Source organism: Tyto alba, unplaced genomic scaffold (genome assembly GCF_018691265.1).
Source record: "Tyto alba isolate M040663 unplaced genomic scaffold, T.alba_DEE_v4.0 Super-Scaffold_18, whole genome shotgun sequence".
NCBI lineage: Eukaryota > Metazoa > Chordata > Aves > Strigiformes > Tytonidae > Tyto > Tyto alba.
The window spans coordinates 26,437,322-26,454,975 of record NW_024881280.1 but is presented as its reverse complement, the minus strand read 5'-3'; the positions used below and the strand labels follow the sequence as shown (position 1 = coordinate 26,454,975).

The window sequence follows — 17,654 nt, the reverse complement described above, 5'->3', positions numbered from 1 at the left end:
TTTTTTGGGGTTTGGTTTGTTTCCCAAGCATGAGAGACTGTTCACTAAGACAGGAGAAGTGTGTCCTTCCTATCTGTCACCTGTGAGACAGCTGACTTAATGGCTAGGTAAACAATTATTAACTTTTATTTCTTTATATTCAACTAAACCCAACAAAAACTAAACAAACTAACTTTTTTTTTTTTTTTAATTATTCTGAAATAAACGCATGGTAGTCTTTCAGTGGTGCAGAAATAGGTATAAAAAGGCATTTCACATAGTGAAATGCATGCTGAGCTTACCAGAAGACGATTACCACCTAGTGGCTAGTATTACCAAAGTGGTAGGAGCGAGGTAAAGACTCGCACAGCAGAATAAAAGTAGGAAATCACTTCTGAATTTGCCTGAAGACTACATAGCTACTTTCCCACAATTAACTAGCAGTCTAAATGAATAACATAAAGTAGATGTCAAAACTGGCCCAGCCCTAAGAAATTAAAGAAATACTAGAGCCTTTCAAAATGAAAGTGTGCAGATCAGCATTTGGGATAATTCCATATTGAAATTAAGTTCTTGGTGGTAACATATCCTCTCCCGCCATACTGAGGTGCATATGGACACTGTCAGACTGACAGGCAAGAATTCAGGTTGGTTACTTGCTAATATATCATAAACAGAAAACACCAGTTCATAAGGTCGGTGCTGATTCTTGCTCAATTTGTGATCACCCACTGCTTCTTGCTGGATTTGAGTAAAAGATGAAGACTTTACATGAGACACTGGCTCTTCTGAATATTACCTTCCATTTACCAGCAAAACAGTAGGTTGCTAATGTTGTTTAATAGATTGCAGAACTGTCAGTGCTGAGGAAAGCATGCCATTTAAATACATACAAGGCAGAGGTATTTAACCCTAAACAGTTGAGATACTGAGAACTGCAAAAAATGTGGTAAGGAAGGATCCTGTGAGGAACTGCACTAATACAGAGAACTGCTAAAAGACACTGGCTGAGCAGGTAAAAACATAATCAGTACCCATAAAATGTGAAGAAAAAACAAATAATAAACTAGATAGTGGCTTAATGTTTTGCTTAGTATACATTTTAATGCTAAAAGAAGGTGGCCATACAAACTACAAGTAACAGAAGTATTTCTAGGGAGTGATAGTTAGATGATCAAGTGAAGATAACACTGAAATATGCATTTGTAAATTTATGTGGAAGATGTAATTAAAATAACACCCTTCTAATGACACAGGTGTATATTCTAAGAAATGGCAAGAGGTAACTGCTAATTTTAAAGTTGCATTTTAAATATGTGACACGGTAAAATCCTGAAATGGATATATCATTAAATCACTTCCCTTCTGTTTTCCAAATTTGTTTTTCAAATACAAAATATTCTCTCAGAAAAAGCAGCAAAGGCCAATACAGTTTAAAGAATCTAAAGGAAAATATTGGGATTTAAAATGGTGACAAGTCACACTTCAATTTACAACAAATTAAAACTGTTTTTTTTTTTAAATCATACACAACTGCCCTGCATAGTGGTAAAGACTTTGTAAAGCCTTTGCGTTTAACATTTGAAGGATTCAAATTAATTTCTCAATTGATGTTTGCTTTTATGTATAAACACTAAGATTATTAGTCAAATGTTTTAAATATTTTCTTCTGATTCAAAGCAAAGTTCAATAGACAACAAATTACTAAGTGAAATATTGAACTAAAAAACCCCACCTCTAAAAATAAGTTAACTGCTTTGTTTTGAGAAATACGCTTTCAAACCCTACAAACATACCCATAAAATGAGTTCTGACAAAACTGGGAGCTACCTTTGAAATTTTCAGTTCATATCAGTTTAAGATATTGCTCACATTCCTCAAAGGAAATTATTAATACACTTCATGATACACATGGTACCTGTAAACCCAGTGTATAACTGCTGTTTCTCATCAAATAAAGCAAGCAGAAGTTAAGTCCATGAAGAAATGTTGCTTGTAAATATCAAACACAGACACACAGACTGGAAGATTTTCCCTTGACCTTTGCCAATATCTGGATATTCTGTAGGTTACCATAAGAAATGGCTACACTTTAAAAAAAAAAAAAAAAAAAGTTTTAGTTACAATTAGTTCATTTTCCAAACAACATTGAGTTGTTTTCATTTGTAAAAATATTCATCTATTTCTGAAACCAAAATCAGATTTGAGCATTCTTAAAATAATTACTTTCCTACCAAACACCATTATACTTACCAAATCCATTAAAATATCTTACTAATTGTATTTCAGGTAAACATTTAAATAATTCCATGCACATGCTGCAACATAAAATGCTTCCAAAATACTGCATTTTACAAAAATCTGTACATTTAAATTTGAATCTGATGCATGTTATTATATTTACCTACTTATTTTGCTTGAAAAGGCATGGTACTACTTCTATAATCCTGCTGTTGACATACAAAAATCCTACATGTTGATATATACAGTAGGTCCAAAAAATTAGTATGTATTATCCTCTCAGTTAAAGTGAAATGTTGAAGTGAAATGATTTGTTCATAACCACAGTGGTGAGTCATAGAAAAAACTCTTCTGAGGGTTCTTGAAGTTACTTATAAACTATGCACTGCTTTACTGTACACGCACACAACCACCACTGAAGTGACCAGATGAAGAACAGGCATGAGCGACAACAGGAGACCAGAGAGACTACCGAAGATCAAAATAATATTTTCTGAACACTGAATACTTTTTTTTTTTTCATTGCTTATCAGTCATTGTATACATTTGCAACATTTAAAATTCCTGTCATGGCACAGAAACCCAGCCAGTGCTGGGAACTGGATAAGCACAATCCAAAAAACCATTCCTATCCCCAGTAGGAGCAAGCCTTACCTCGCTGGGCTTTAACGACACACATAGATTGCTCAGCAGAAAAGCAGGAGGACTGCAAATAGATTTTGGTAGATGCTAAAAAGAGATTCACTTAAATGAGAATACCACACATTGTCACAAAAGACACTGGTGATACGACAGTAGAAACTAATTTTCATCTTTTCCTTATCTGTGGAGATGACTAGTCATGATCAGCTTAGTAGAAAAAAAGTTATAAGTGCTAGTTGTGATCAACTGAATAGCAAAAAAAAGCGAAACCCCTCTATTTTAGGAGAGGATTTTGACAGTCATTTAACAGACTGATTCTATAAGTGTTATAGTCCAGTGAATCTTGAATTGCTACTGCAGCCAGTTTTCATTAGATTGTTTTCTTTTGACATTAAATTTCCAACCCATTACACTTCAGAAGCACACAACAGCCTTCTGATTTGAGAAACAGAGTTTACCAATATAACTGTAAAATGAAAAAAAAAGAATAAGTGTTACAAAATACTGTAACTACGAAGCAATTGTTTAGTGTATTTTGCAAAAAGTATGTTTTCTGTTGGTATCAGTTAAGAAGGCTTTTTATATATTTGCAAAATCAATAAATGTCTGATATTTTCCATAACATGTGTTTACAGAATCTCAAAGCAGTATAAAAAGGGTGATTATATTTGGAAAACTGGACCATTTCAGGAAATAGTTTAAAAAATCTAAATGATCTGCCTTCATCACCAGCTGTGATGGAATAATTTCACATGTAGATAGATTACTGTCAAATGTTGATCTGCCAAAATAGGGAAGGGTAGTATGCAAAATAATCTCAGTTCCTCAAAAACTTCAAATGTGCTTTTGTATTCTGATGGGTTTAGCCCTTACGCACTCTTATGTTCACGGGAAACAGATTAAGGAGCCTTGAAAAAAATAATAAATTTAGTTGTGAAGCTGCTAATAGTATAGCAGCTTAACCACACTTACGTGTCTCTCAGATGGTAGCCAAAGTTTTAGAGAATAGAAAAAGCATCTTGTTTTACTCAAGAATTAAAAATGGTCCCATTTGCAAAAAGACCATGTTATGTCAAACAGCTTCTATTCCATTCATGATTCTGCAATACAGACAGTGCCCTAATAATACCTTACCTAAGTCAATGGGAAACAATGATATCCAGAATTTTGCAAAATCCAATGCTACTGACTCAGATAGAAGCAGTGATAGCACCTACAGTAAATTCATTACAATTTAAACCTCAACATAGATAATGAGCTGCTGACACAAGCTACAATAATACTAGCTGTCTCTTGATCTCAAGAAAGTGAGTGTGATCTGTCTGGATCCAAAGAAAGCATTATAGAACAATTTTATGGAAATCTTTCCCATTTGTTTTGAAATAAAAGCACAGGTACCAAAGTATACAGCAATTTCCTCTAGTACATCCCCATCTAACAAAACCCAATATTTTAAATGGCAATCTTTAAGAAGTGTTGCGTCACACAACACATAGTTTGAGCTATTTTCTCTCACGGATAAGGAGATAGTTAAATATAGAGACTGAAGAGCCACTAAAGGTAATTGAAATGAAACCTAAGACTATAAACTAGCATATTAACTGTATAATTATGTATAATTAAGGAAAGAGTTAAACTAACTTGATGGCACAATATCAAAACTCTTTTCAGTCTGTCTTTCAGCCACAAGTAGTAAGATAGACCATAAAGAGATTGTCTCTGCTCTGACCTCTTCTGTCTCTCACTCCTATTTCTTCTTTCTTCTGTACCTTTCACTGAATCGCTAGAATTCCCTGCTTAATGTCTTTAGCGTTGCAATCTTCTATTTTTCTGCTGAAATAGTGCAGATTTCTCTTCTAGTTTTGCCTCTTATCCCTGGTATCTGAGTCCCATGGGTGAAAGAATATTTCATGCCTAGATTTTTTTTCTGACAACTATTAATAAAAATAATACTTTCCTAAAAATACTGGCATACTTTCAGTATGAATGATTCTAAAGGTCTTAACAGTCTTACACCTAAATGTTCTTGAAAGATCACAATGATTTATTCTGGTTAACTAATTCTGGGCAGATCTACCTGGCAGTATGTGGTCCCTTCTCCCAGCCACCCTTCCAAACATCCCACTACCTGGCTCCGTCTGCACCGGAGGAGCATGTACTCTGAATACGACAGAGAAGAGCTGTGTTTCTGAAATATCAAGCTAAGAGTCTATAAATGGCTGCAAGGAAAGTTCCAATGGGGTCATGAAATTTCAGAAAACAGCAGTCTGACGAGGTACACTTCCTACAGGGAAAGCGAGTAAGAACAGGCTGTAATTGCTGGCTGCTATTGTTTCTAATCAGAGGACCACTAAGTACTGTCAGCTGCTCAGCAGAGGTCAAAAAGGCAAACTGAATGTTAGGAAATATTAAGACAGAAATACAGAACAAAATAAAGCAAATGGTTTTGCCACTGGTTGTGTATATAGCACCTGCAAAAGTATATTCCAAGGTACAGAATGATTTGCATACAAAAAATAACTAGCTGGCAGCCATCAGCCTGTGTTTCCCCAGATCCTCCTTGTTGCCTTAATGGAAGATGTGCATCATGTTTGCCTTTTTCAGACAACATCAACCTCCCTTGATCACCATGACCTTTCAAAGATGATCAGTGACTATAGAACAGCTGCTTTAGATAATTTTATTCACATTCGGTCCACAGATGATGGTAATATAGACAATGAATGAAATAATGGATGTAATTTGCTTGATTTTTTCCTATTTAAGGAATGTAAGGAGCGAACTGGTGTTGACTTGTGGTGATGACAGTGAAGGTTAAACACAGGTAAGTCATAAGAAGTGCAACCGGTATGCAAATGGATGTTCAAAATGTAACCTCTTTTAAAATGGGATCCAGAACAGTACTAAAAATCCAGTGGTAGCCTTTCAAAGACTTTTTTCTTCTGCCTGTCAGATTGTCTAAAATCATCAGAGAGGGATGAAGGAAACTAACAAGTGCTGGTATGGAAATCTGGTCAGTATCCATGATATTTTATTAACAGTAATAAAAACAGTGGTGTACCAGCTGGTATTTCAGACTGTACACTTCAGGTTTAGAATCTTAGATAAATTGCCCAAGACAGTTAACATGGTACTGCAATATTGTGATAAGGCTGATAATATACAAACAAATAGATCTAAGTTTTAAGAGCATATTCAGCAGTTTCTAATGTAATATGTTTATTTGTATATTTACTTAGATCTCCCTTAAGAAATAGTTTTCACTGTTAATTTCCAGCATGTATAAATGTTTATGTAAGGATTTTACATATTATAAATAAGTTTATGCAATTATCTCCTCCTGAGGGAGACACTTTAATTTACAAGGTCAATTTAGTTCTTCCTTAGGGAAAAAAAAACAAAAAGTCTAGTTCATTTCCAAGATTGTGACAGCTTGGATAGATACACTCCAAATAAATTATTGGTTAAAGCTAGGAAACAAAGGAGAAGAATAAATGAAGTTCCCCAGGGATCTGGGTAAGAACTTAGACTGTTTAATATACATTCATAAATGACCTAGAAAAAGGGGGTAAACAGTAAGGTAACAATGTTTATTCATGGTAGGAAATTATTAAGATAGTAATGCTAAGAGCTGACTGTGAAGAATTTCAGAAGGCTCTTGCAGGGCTGAGTGTCTGGAAAATAAAATGGTAAATGAAATTTGGTGTCAACAGATGTAAATGATATACAGGGGGAAAACCATATGTAGATACATATATTAAAAATGATAGGTTCTGAGCACTTAATTTTCACTCAGGAGCAGATCTCGGCACTGTGTTAGATCTTGGCATTAGTCCCATGAAAATACGGATTCAGTGCTGAGGAACAGTCAGAAAACCCAAACAAACAAACCCCAAATCAAATATTAGAAAACACTGGGGAAGGAATAGATAACATACTTTTGCCACTGTACCAAATTTAGGGTTTGTCTGCACACTGAATGCTTTGTAGAGCATATTGTGCATATTAGAAATGGAAGAAATACAAAGAAAGCAAGTAGTATGATCGAAAGTATGGAGTAGTTTCCACAGAAGATACTTGGTAGCCCGGGACCCTTAACTCTGGCTGAGGAATGTCTGAATGGAGACATAATAAAGGTCTACACATCAGGAACGGCAGGGAGAAGATGGGATTAACTGTTTACTCCTTATTCAAAAACAAGAACAAACCGAGATATATATGAAGCTAGAGGGAGACAAGTTCAGGAAGTTTTAAAAAAATAAATCATACAAAACCACCAAACCAAAAGGGAAGGGTTTCTTCATGCGACTGGAAACAGACCTGTGAAATTCCTTGTTAAAAGACATTGTGGGTACAAGAAGCTGATATAAGCTCAAGGCAAAATTGTATGGGCAACTGAAAGAGAGATCCACTGAGAATGACAAAATAGGCAAAAACATATCTATTCATGAATAGGCTTCGGAAATTCCTTCAACTGAAAATGGTGAGAAGCTGGGAAAGTATTAAGGGAGTATCACATGTGCTTGTATTGTTCTTACACTTCCAGTCTGTCTGTGACCCCCCTCAGATACAGAGTACTTGGCAAAATGGGTCCTTCATTTCAATCAGCATGGCTATGCTCCTAATATCACTGCTGTAGCCTAATAAAGTCAGTTTATTATTTAGATGAAAACTCACTTCACTTCTATACTTCAATTAAATCTATTAAATTAAGTGGTGGATTTTTTGCTAATTCCATTCTTCAGCAGCTAGAAATGATTTAATGGCTTCTCACGAAAAAACCTTTATCTTTTCCTGACCTCCCCACGTGTCATTTTACATCTAGGAACAATACTACTTGTAGTATCTAGTCAGCACTGATATCGATGCATTTTAGATCTCAGGATCACATCTCAGGAATATTTTTGTTTAGTCAGAATACAAAGAAAAGCATGAGGAAGAGAGTGAAATGGTGGAAAAGACTGCTGAGGGGAGCTTGTGAAGACTTCTCTGAAAGCTTTTAAAAACAAAACATCTTTCAGAAACAACATGAAAATAGACAGGGTACTGCATTAGATGAGAAGAACCATTGGAGTGGTTTTCTATGGTTGTTCTTAAGTGGTAGAAAATGTGAGAATTGGGGATGGGAAGGGGAGCTGAATTATTTTAGTAAGTGAATGCAGGTGATGTAGAACACAAATAAATAAGAAGCAAAACTTTGGTATTTTTGTTGCCAAAGGAAAAATAGTTAAAAGCAACTAATAATAGATTAATAAAATGAAAAGCATTGGGCACTGCATTGAGATGATGCTGGGATAGTGATACCACCTGAATATTTCATCATAATGATGCCAAGAAAAGTGTTACAATAATTCAAGCTTTATGATGCAATTATATCTTTGGACAAAGGTTCAGTGAGGTTTCGGTGACCTGCAAGTGTAATTCTTCAGTGTCATTAACCCTTACTTCCTAGTGGATCTGCTTGCACCGAAAGGCCAGGATCTCCCCTGGCTTATTCCACCAAACACAGAGGAGGTTATAGCACCAACTGTTGCTCTGCTCCAGCACTGTGCTGGTGAAAGACAAAAGCACTGCCAGCCGAGGGGTTGGGACAGGGATCCCCTCAGTACTATGTACCTAGTGCCACTACCACAGCGTGAGGGAGCTGTGGCGTCAAGGATAGGCAGAGGCAGAAGAGAAGAAGGGCCAGGCAAGGGTAGACCAGGCCAGGGTGTCAGCTGTGCAGAGAGAGGCATGAAAAATATTACAGATGTGACAAAATTATTGATACCTAACGTAATATTTTTAGTACTGTATTTCAATACCACTTAGAACTGCTTCGCTACTATAGTAGAAAATGTATACTCATGGTATGAGTATATAATCCTTAACTTCAGGCAACAAGACAAGATTTGCCTGTGATACACAAATCCTTTTTCTTTCTACTTATTTTGTTTACTCCATGGGAAAAAAAAAAAAAATCTTGTACTGAAAAAAAAAGCATCTCAAAGAACAGTATCTGTGCACTCAGGCATTCTGGATAAGCACCTGCATTAACTATATTTGGACAAATACATTAAAACTGGTTTAAAACAAACATACTTTACTGACTGAAGTTCATTACACTTTTCCACTAAAAGAGTCAGGGAATAAACACTTTTTGCAATTTCTTGTAAGCATGGCTTGTTTAAAAAGGGCTTACACCACTCTATTAAAGTAGGGTAGAGAAATGAGAACGGTCTTGACTAAACAATTGGAATGAAACTTTCATTGGAGTTTCAAGATCCTGTGCACTGAAAAAAGCTCATCATCTCCAAAAGCTGGCAAATGTTCCTAAACTCACCAGTCTTTTAGCTTTACAAATCCTACAAAACTGAATAGCCACATGAGAAAGTTTTAGAATCGGTAATCTTGAGGTTCATGTATAACCACGAAGAAGCAAAGTTACTTAACTTAAAGTAACAAAGTTGCTGGATTTGGGGAAAATTGTAGAGGGTTTCAATATATAATGTGCAGATATGCACTGCTACATACTTCAAAGAAGTGTTTATTTGTTCTTAAAGTTAACAGAACCTTCAATTATTTTGGAATTTTTTATCTATAATTCAAAACCATTGCCAGGTATAAGACTGAAGGATGCAAAACATGATGGAAGCAGGGGCACACATCTTACAGTCTCTCAGGAAAACTCCTTGTGTTATTTTATCCTCCACATGCAAGTAAGTCAGTCTGAAGTATTTGAAAGCACTCAATGAAATACAGGTACAAGTAACTGATATGACTCTCATTTAACATATGGAGGGAAAGAAAGGTTAAGTCATTTGCTGAGAGCAAGGAACTACAGAATTAGATACAGTCCACCAGACTTCAGCAATTCATATAATAACACAGAAGGAAAATATACACACCTTAACCAGAAAGCAAACTGCAAACTGAAGTAAAAAATGCTGATTATTTTTTTGGGGCATGAAAAGAGATTTGTTTTCCTTATTTCCTTAGAGAAATTTCCCATTTATGTTCAAATCAAACAGACTATACAGCACATGCTCTACATTTTCTACCATACACTGTAAAATCACAGTTGTCATTACCTGGAATTTTTGTTTGTCTTATAATGACTATGGTAGGGAGTACACTTCTTGAGAAGTTTGCAATGGTCACACAAGTTGGTACAGATGATTAAAACAGGCTCAAAATAAACAGAAAAATATTTCTCAATTATTTTCGTTGCTTACTTTTTTCCATGGAAATATGATTTTCACTGGCTGTTTCTGTTTTTTAAAAACAGTGGCTTATAATCTTAGAGCCCCCATTACAACAGCTGTTTAGAACTCCCACAGACGAAGTGCTTTATTTGGGAAGCTGTATGTAGAGAGGTACTTCTCAGCCATCTTACCAGCATTTTTCAAGGGAAGTATCCAATTCCATTATGTGGTCTCGTTGTTTCTATTAACTATTTTAAATGCCTGTATGAAGGCATATTTTTCCAGTAAACTGAAATGGCTTTATTTTCTAGCTTGTCACGGTAGATTTCAAAGAACAAGCTCCATGTTACATACAGTAACATTACTACAGTTTCAAAGTAAATAAACCACATATACAAAAGTATAATAACCAAAACAAAACCTATATAATTTAAAATCTTATCAACTGAAACGCTGCAGTCTAATAATAATAATTAAAAAAATAAAAAGAAAGGCATCCATAAATAATGGAAATAAAATACATAATTTTTTCTCTGTCTTTTCAGGTAAGTGGTCAATCTGGTAAACCTTTACTTTCAGGTGTTAAAAAATCTTGAGAACTCCATTCAAATAAGTTCAGATAACTTCATGACTCATATTTTCAAATAAAGTCATGAGAATCATTATCAAGACATAAACAAATCAACTTGTTACAGTTTTATCTTGCAATTAAATATACTGAGTTTGAGTATGTTTATCAGAAAGTAATCTACTTACAAATGAACCTTCCCTTGGAGACTAGAAATATTTTGTGCCTTATGAGACAAAGTAAAAGCAAGAAGTGATTCAGCTGCTTAGTTATAGCTGACTAGTGCAATTTCGTTTTCCCTGGACCATTTCTCTGATATATCTCTATAGGGCTGACTGATACCACATAGATACTACACAGGACACTGCTGGACTGGCAGCAGGAACCCAGATGAGATATTCTGTGGTGCCCATAATGCTACTAAACGCTTAGGTCTAGGTACTTGAATTGCTCTGTCACTTTGGCAAGCTCCAAATTTGCTGCTCTACCCCATACTTCACACTTTTGTTTATCCAAAGTACTTCGTCTCCCGGACAGTGTATTGGGATTCTCAGTTCCCATGGATTCTTTTTGTCGGGGTCTGGCAAAGAAGCTGCAACTGCATAGTGTTCATTGAACTGTTTGAGAGGTGACACATCCAATTCCTATTCCTTTTAATTACAAAACTGCATTTGATCTATCCTTCCTTCCCCTCACCCGCTAGGCACATGCCGCAGAGAATCCAGCCTTCTGCTCAGTTTGCCCACAAACAGCCCGGCGACTAATTGTCCCATATCCTACTCAGAACTTTTAAGGCCCGATGGACAATCATCTCTTTACATCTCTATAATGTTTAAGAGTCACTTTTCCTGTGTCTCCTTGGCACACACGGAGCCTGTACACCGCCGTGCCCGCTATGCTGTACTGCCCAGCTAAATTACAGCACTGCCCCCCTCACCACTTCCCCCCCCTCATGTCACCGGGCACTAGCTCAGAGCATCTCCTGCTTGCAAAATATGAACGCTCACAACCGGCTAGTGTCTCCCCGAAACCGTCCCAATGTACTCACAGGGTCTGGGTGTCCTCCGGAAGGCTGGGAATGAAGTGGATGTCCCTGCAAGTGATTTTGTAGTCATCCCAGTCGGAACACTCGCAGAAGGCAGAGGGACACCTCTCTGTGCCCTGGCTGCACAGCACCGGCACCAGCAGCAACTGGAAGGCTACCGGGAGGCACAGCATCTTCCGCCGCCCGCTGCTGCCAGGCGAGGGGACACCGGAGCCGCTGCCGCGCCGGGAGAAGCTGCTCGGGAAAGGCGGCACCTTTCCCGGACCGCGCCGCCTCCTCCCTGAGCGGGGACAGGGGAGCTCTCAGCAAACCCTGCGCGCCCCCTCCTTCGGGCGGGCTTCGTCCCCTCGCCCCGGCCCCCCCGCCCCCCCCTGCTCCTCGGCACCCCTCCCGCGGGGTCCCCCGGGCCTGTCCCCCGGCAGCGTCCGTGCCCCGGCCACGCCGCCCGGGGACCCCGCCGCCAGCCCCGCCGCTCCCCGCGCTCCCGGCCCCAGCGACGGCTGCCGGCCCGCCGAGCCCGGCCGAGCTCAGCCCAGCCGAGCCCAGCCCAGCCGAGCCCAGCCCTGCCGAGCCCAGCCCAGCCGACCCCAGCCCAGCCGAGCCCAGCCCAGCCCAGCCGAGCCCAGCCGAGCCCAGCCCTGCCGAGCCCAGCCCTGCCCAGCCCAGCCGAGCTCAGCCCAGCCGAGCCCAGCCCTGCCGAGCCCAGCCCAGCCGAGCCCAGCCCTGCCGAGCCCAGCCCAGCCGAGCCCAGCCCAGCCGAGCCCAGCCCAGCCCAACTGAGCACAGCCGCGGCGGGCGACCGGGCGAGAACTGCCAGGTCCAGAACTGGGCTCCGGCTCCGGTACCGGCACCGGGACCGGGACCGGGACCGGGACCGGGACCGGGACCGGCTCCGGGACGAGCCCGCCGAGCCGTTCTCAAACGCGGCAGCGCCACGTCCTCCCGCGAACATCTCTTCTAGCGTCTTTGCAGAAGGGAGGAGGCTGTGTAAGTGCAATCCTAACTCACCTGCAAAGGCGGTGAAGTTGTAACAGATCTTTACACCGAGTAAAAATTCACTAACTGCAAAGTAGGTGCGCACTAAATGTAAAGCAGTTTTTGAAAAACGCTGAAATTCAAAAGAGTGATTTTGAAAATCACATGATAAAAGAGAACAAAACGAAGAGGAGAGGGTAACATTTTCCATATTATCAGAAAAGATAAAATTATTTCACCAAAGAAAAAATGGAGGAAAAAATCTAACCTTGAGAGAAATAAGGTGGAATTATTGTCACTTGAAGTAGGAATCGACTTCTGTCACTGTAAGGGACACGGACTTACAACGGACGTAGCACAGAAGTTCCCACACTGAAGCTGTCATATCTGTGTCCGACAGACATACTAAAAGCTGAAAAACTCTCATTAATTGTCATTTAATTCTGGGTTTCTTCATAAGCAAGGATATTCTTGCTGAAAACAAGTATTTAAAGGTAGTGAGAGAGAAAAAAAAAAAAAAGAGATCATTATTTAATTCAATAAGGCACTAAAGAATGTTCTTTAATACTTTGCCTCAATTCCTTTAACTTCCCACCCCACCAAATGCCACTGTTTTCCCCTTCATGTAGATTTTGTGCATGTGTAGGTACAGTAAAAAATTAGTCCACAATCATCTTGGATAAATAGTTCCCCTCCAAAAAGTTATCCAAAAGTTATGAGTACAACACATCAGATATTATTTTGATGTAACTCCTTAAAAAGTAATTTAAGTCAGTTCATTAGTATGTGTTTCCTAAATATAATTAATGCCCTCAACATATCTTTTTAAAGTGAGCAAATAATACTATGCCCATAAAGAAATACAGTATAATTCCTGGTCTTTCAGACATATGTTAGTGCTTAGATTTTCTGTAAGTGAGGAACCCCAACAGATACATTTATCTTGTTTAGGATAGGGGTATCCTTAGGGGTGTCCCAGTGAGGGGACAAGCCGAAGCACCCACCACAGACTGCCCTAGACAACTTCACACTGCATTGCATGGAATTTCCTTGGGAATGCTGGCTGTCCTGTGCCCCACTCAGTCATATCCTTCTGGCACTCTGGTCATATCTGTAAGCATCTGTGGCAGCCCTAAGAGCCACCACTCACCACCACTTTTTGGTGTCCATACCAATCAGACTAAATAAAAATGAAGCCATAGACAGATCACTGAATTTCGAGGTGATGAACAAGGGAGCTGCACATTCCACTGAGGCACAGGCCAGGGAAAAGCTGTGACTCAGTGTTCTTAAGCCAGACATGGAGCTCTGTAACTGTTCACCACTTTGGTCAGTGCTAAGGGAGATTCCAGCACCATGTAAGCCAGACCAAGTTGCTGGAGGCTGCTCCCAAGGTGTTCAGGCTTGCCTTCTCGCAGAGGTGGGATCATGTTCTTTCCCAGTCAAGGGCTAATGACAAATTTCACGAAGAAGAAAGCCACAAGCTAGTAGCACGGGTTCTGAGAGTGGAAGCACACCTATTTCTGGGCTGCTATCCCATCCCGGCCTGTCCAGCCCCATCCTATTCCCTGTGGAAGCCAGCCACACCATGTCCTGTGTGGCACTCAGGGGCAGCAAGTGCAACATTACCACAGTTGCTACAATCCGTTAAACAACCTACTGGTTAATCTACTCCCTCACTGCTGTCCAAGACATCCAGGGTAATATTGCCTGGAGACCATAGACAGGACACACATTCTCATCCATCCATCATATCAGTTGTGGGACACAACTGTATCATTTCATAATACTCCAAAGTCTTATCAACCTCTGAGAGCAATTCATAAGAATGGGGGCCAAAGTTGTGGTGAAAGCGCAGGGTTCCTTGTTGTGTGCTCCATACAATCCCACTGATCCTTCCCAAATCTGGAAACAACACCTCAGTGCCCACCGATCCTGCAGGGAGGCACTTGCCAGGATCTTCAGGGCTTGCCTCCTTATTTCCTCTCATGCTGTTGTGGTTTCCATAATTTATATTGCTGTAGCCACATGGACACATTTTTTTTAAATGAAATGCAGATACATCAGAGACCAAACAAAAATAAAACTTTAGTGGAGTTAGGCTTGCCTTGGGTCCTGTACCCAAAGGGAGTAATCAGCTACTTAATGAACTTCACCTAGTGTGCTATGTGTTTAAAAATTCAGACAGTGCTACAGGTGCCTACAGGGTTTTCCCAGGTTATCAGAATTCTCCACTGTTTTTTTCTGTTCCTACTGCCAGCTTGTCCTGGGGACACTGTATGCTGTATCAGAAATAGAACATTAACATCTCAGTTCCTTTTGGCTTTGGCAAAGAAATACTTCAGTTGACAATGGCTGACACTGAGGCATACAAAGCCATCTAGCAAAACAAATGTACCACCAAAGGAATCTCCGTCTTCTTCTGGACCAAGTCTCTTAGCTGAGTCTATTCTACACCTGATTTCCAGGCAGTGGGTACAAGCCATAGGTGTTTTATCCAACAAGCAACATTGCCTTACACTGTCCAGAGGCAGCCTGTCAACTTTGAGCAGCAGCATTAAAATCCTCTTCCAGCTTAATCTGTTTTCTTACAAACAATCTTGATGACCTAATAGGACTTGAAGCACAACAGAGTAGTTGCTACTTTTCACAACATAGCCTCGTTAGCAGGAAGAGACTAGGGATGTATATCCCTTCTTTAACGACAGTGCTTCTGGGGTGATTTGTTGGAACACCTTGTGTGTACTCTATTGCAACCTTCCTCTCCCCCACCATTATTCCGACCTCAGTATTACTTTTTATGTAACACTGTATGTGGCCTAAGCAAAGGAATAATAGTTTTGTTGGTGGGCAGGTAAGTAGCCCCAAGATTTGAGTCATTTCAGTGGGTTTTCATAAACAAAATCATACGCATTCTTTTGGGGTACTAATGGTATCCTTATGCTACTTTACTAATAGGCTACCGTGCATTAGCTACCCCATAGTAATTGTGTTCAGGCTCTTAAACTAGAGGGAGGGTAATTTGTTTCATTGTTCTTTCACTGAGGGCAAAGCATTTTGAGTTACCTTTTATTTAGTAGGAAAAAAAGCATGCATGTAGATACTGGCATTAGAAGCTTTGGCATGACAACTGCTTTGTGGCAGCAGTGGTAGTCCAGAAAGTGTTAATGGAAGGAACAAATGTCCTCCCAGCTATTTCTAAGGGATGAAAAATGGCAACTATAAAAGATTGAAGACTGAAGAAATGGCATGACTGATACTGAAGTTGCAGATGTTCGGAGTAGATTTCAAAATAAGTAAGAACTGCTTAATATATGGTTTCTGGGCTTGTACCCTGAATGAGAGAAGCAAGAGAATCCTTTTGTTCAATGCCTGATAGACTTGAAGGAAACAGGACAGAACATACAACTTGAGTCTGGGAAGATATCTGGGTCTGGCTGCACTGCCTCCTGGGCTTTAAGATTTGGTTTGTACATTCTGAGACAGGAACATCAACAGTAAGAGTTTGGGGAGAAGAAGGACTGTTTCTAACCACATGGTGTTTCCATGGGCACTGGCTTTGCTCTAAAAACTTACGCTCTAAGCAAGATGATGTTGTTTACATTGCAGTTTCTAGCATGATTAAGGAATTTGCTGGCTAGAAGTCTGCAATCACAGTTTAGCTGTTCCACTCTGTCAGGGCCAATCTGCCCACCCCAGCACCACGCACCCTCTGTGACAGCTCTGGGGCTCTGGGTCAGCTCAGGCTTGGGCATCCAAACCCATCCTGAGCTATTTAAAAGTTGAACCCATTCCCAGCCTGATTCCTGCAGCCCTGTCTTGCTGACTGGTTTTCCTGGGAAGACTCTGGACCTACATGGAAGGTAGCACTGTCTCTGTTCTTCTTTCCAGTCCTGTCTCCTTGATAGACCTTGGACCTACAGTGTAGTCTTGTTTCCACATGTCTCTTGCTCTTCCTGTCTGGACCCTGGACCTGACTTGCTTCTTTGCCTTGCTGGGACCGTCAATATCACCAACCCAATCCTGTTGTGATGCTGCAGGACTTTGTGCTATTGTCAAGGTCACTGACTGTGCTGAGGCCACACTTGGCTCCCAGCTTGCTGTTCCTCCTAGAGCAGCCTGTCAGGGCTGAGGGCACTAATGGGCCTGACTGCCCCTGCCTGGCCTCCTCTAGGACCTCCCCCAACCCTCCCCACAGCCCTGGACCCCATGTTAGCTCCCAGGGCCATCAGTCCCTGCCCCATAGCTGTCACACTGGGGCTGGTCTCCAGCTCCCCGCAGCCCTGTCCTGCCCAGCCATGGGCTCTGCTAAACCAGGTCTGACACCCAGGCTGATATCCTGGCCCAGCCTTGGTCCATCTCAATGCCCAGGGAGGTGCCCAGTGCCTGGGGTTGGGGCTGTCCCAGAGCCCCCCCTGGCTGCCCAGCTCCTGGCTGGGCCAGAAGGATGTAATGGGCTGCCAGGCCCTGCCTGCTGCCCGGGGGGGATCCCGTGTGGCTCCTGGTGCTGGCTCTGAGGGAGCCCCTAGCCTTGCAGCGCCATGCTCTGGCTTCTCCTAGACACCTTCTGGTCTTTCTGTTTAACATTTTCCTGAACAGGCAGGCAGATGGTGGAACAAAAAGTACATTTGTAAAGCTGCAGATAACCCCAGGCTAGGGAAGTCTGCGAACCCTAGATCAGAATTTAAATTCAGAAGAGAAAAACACAAGTAGCTACATGCAATAAGATACCCTGCACGGCAGAAAAATTGGAATATTATGCAATTATTCCACTTTACTTTGCATTTATAGAGTTGTCTGGAATACTTTATCTGTCAGGAAAGAAGTAGACAAACTGAGTATTATTCACAGGATAGTATGGAGAACAGAAGCTTTAGAAACATGACTCGTATTGAAGGAACGATGAAACACAGCTGCTTAACTTAGTCAAGACAGCAAATATTTTAGGCTGTAAAAAAGAGCAATAATCAGTAGTTCTGACCACATCACTTCTGAAAAGTGATTACATCTAGCAGCTTAG

General features: G+C 40.6%; 1 protein-coding gene across 3 annotated transcripts in view; it reads right to left on the bottom strand.

Annotated features, from left to right (window-relative positions):
- TSHR (thyroid stimulating hormone receptor) overlaps positions 1-11,852 on the bottom strand; it is a 52,197-nt gene extending 40,345 nt beyond the window's left edge. For all 3 annotated transcript variants that reach the window (XM_033008550.2, XM_033008551.2, XM_033008552.2), the window contains exon 1: positions 11,663-11,852. In XM_033008550.2, the coding sequence (XP_032864441.2) occupies positions 11,663-11,832 (170 nt within the window). In that variant the 5' untranslated portion in view covers positions 11,833-11,852. The remainder of the gene's footprint in view (positions 1-11,662) is intronic.
- Between the last annotated feature and the right edge of the window lie 5,802 nt (positions 11,853-17,654).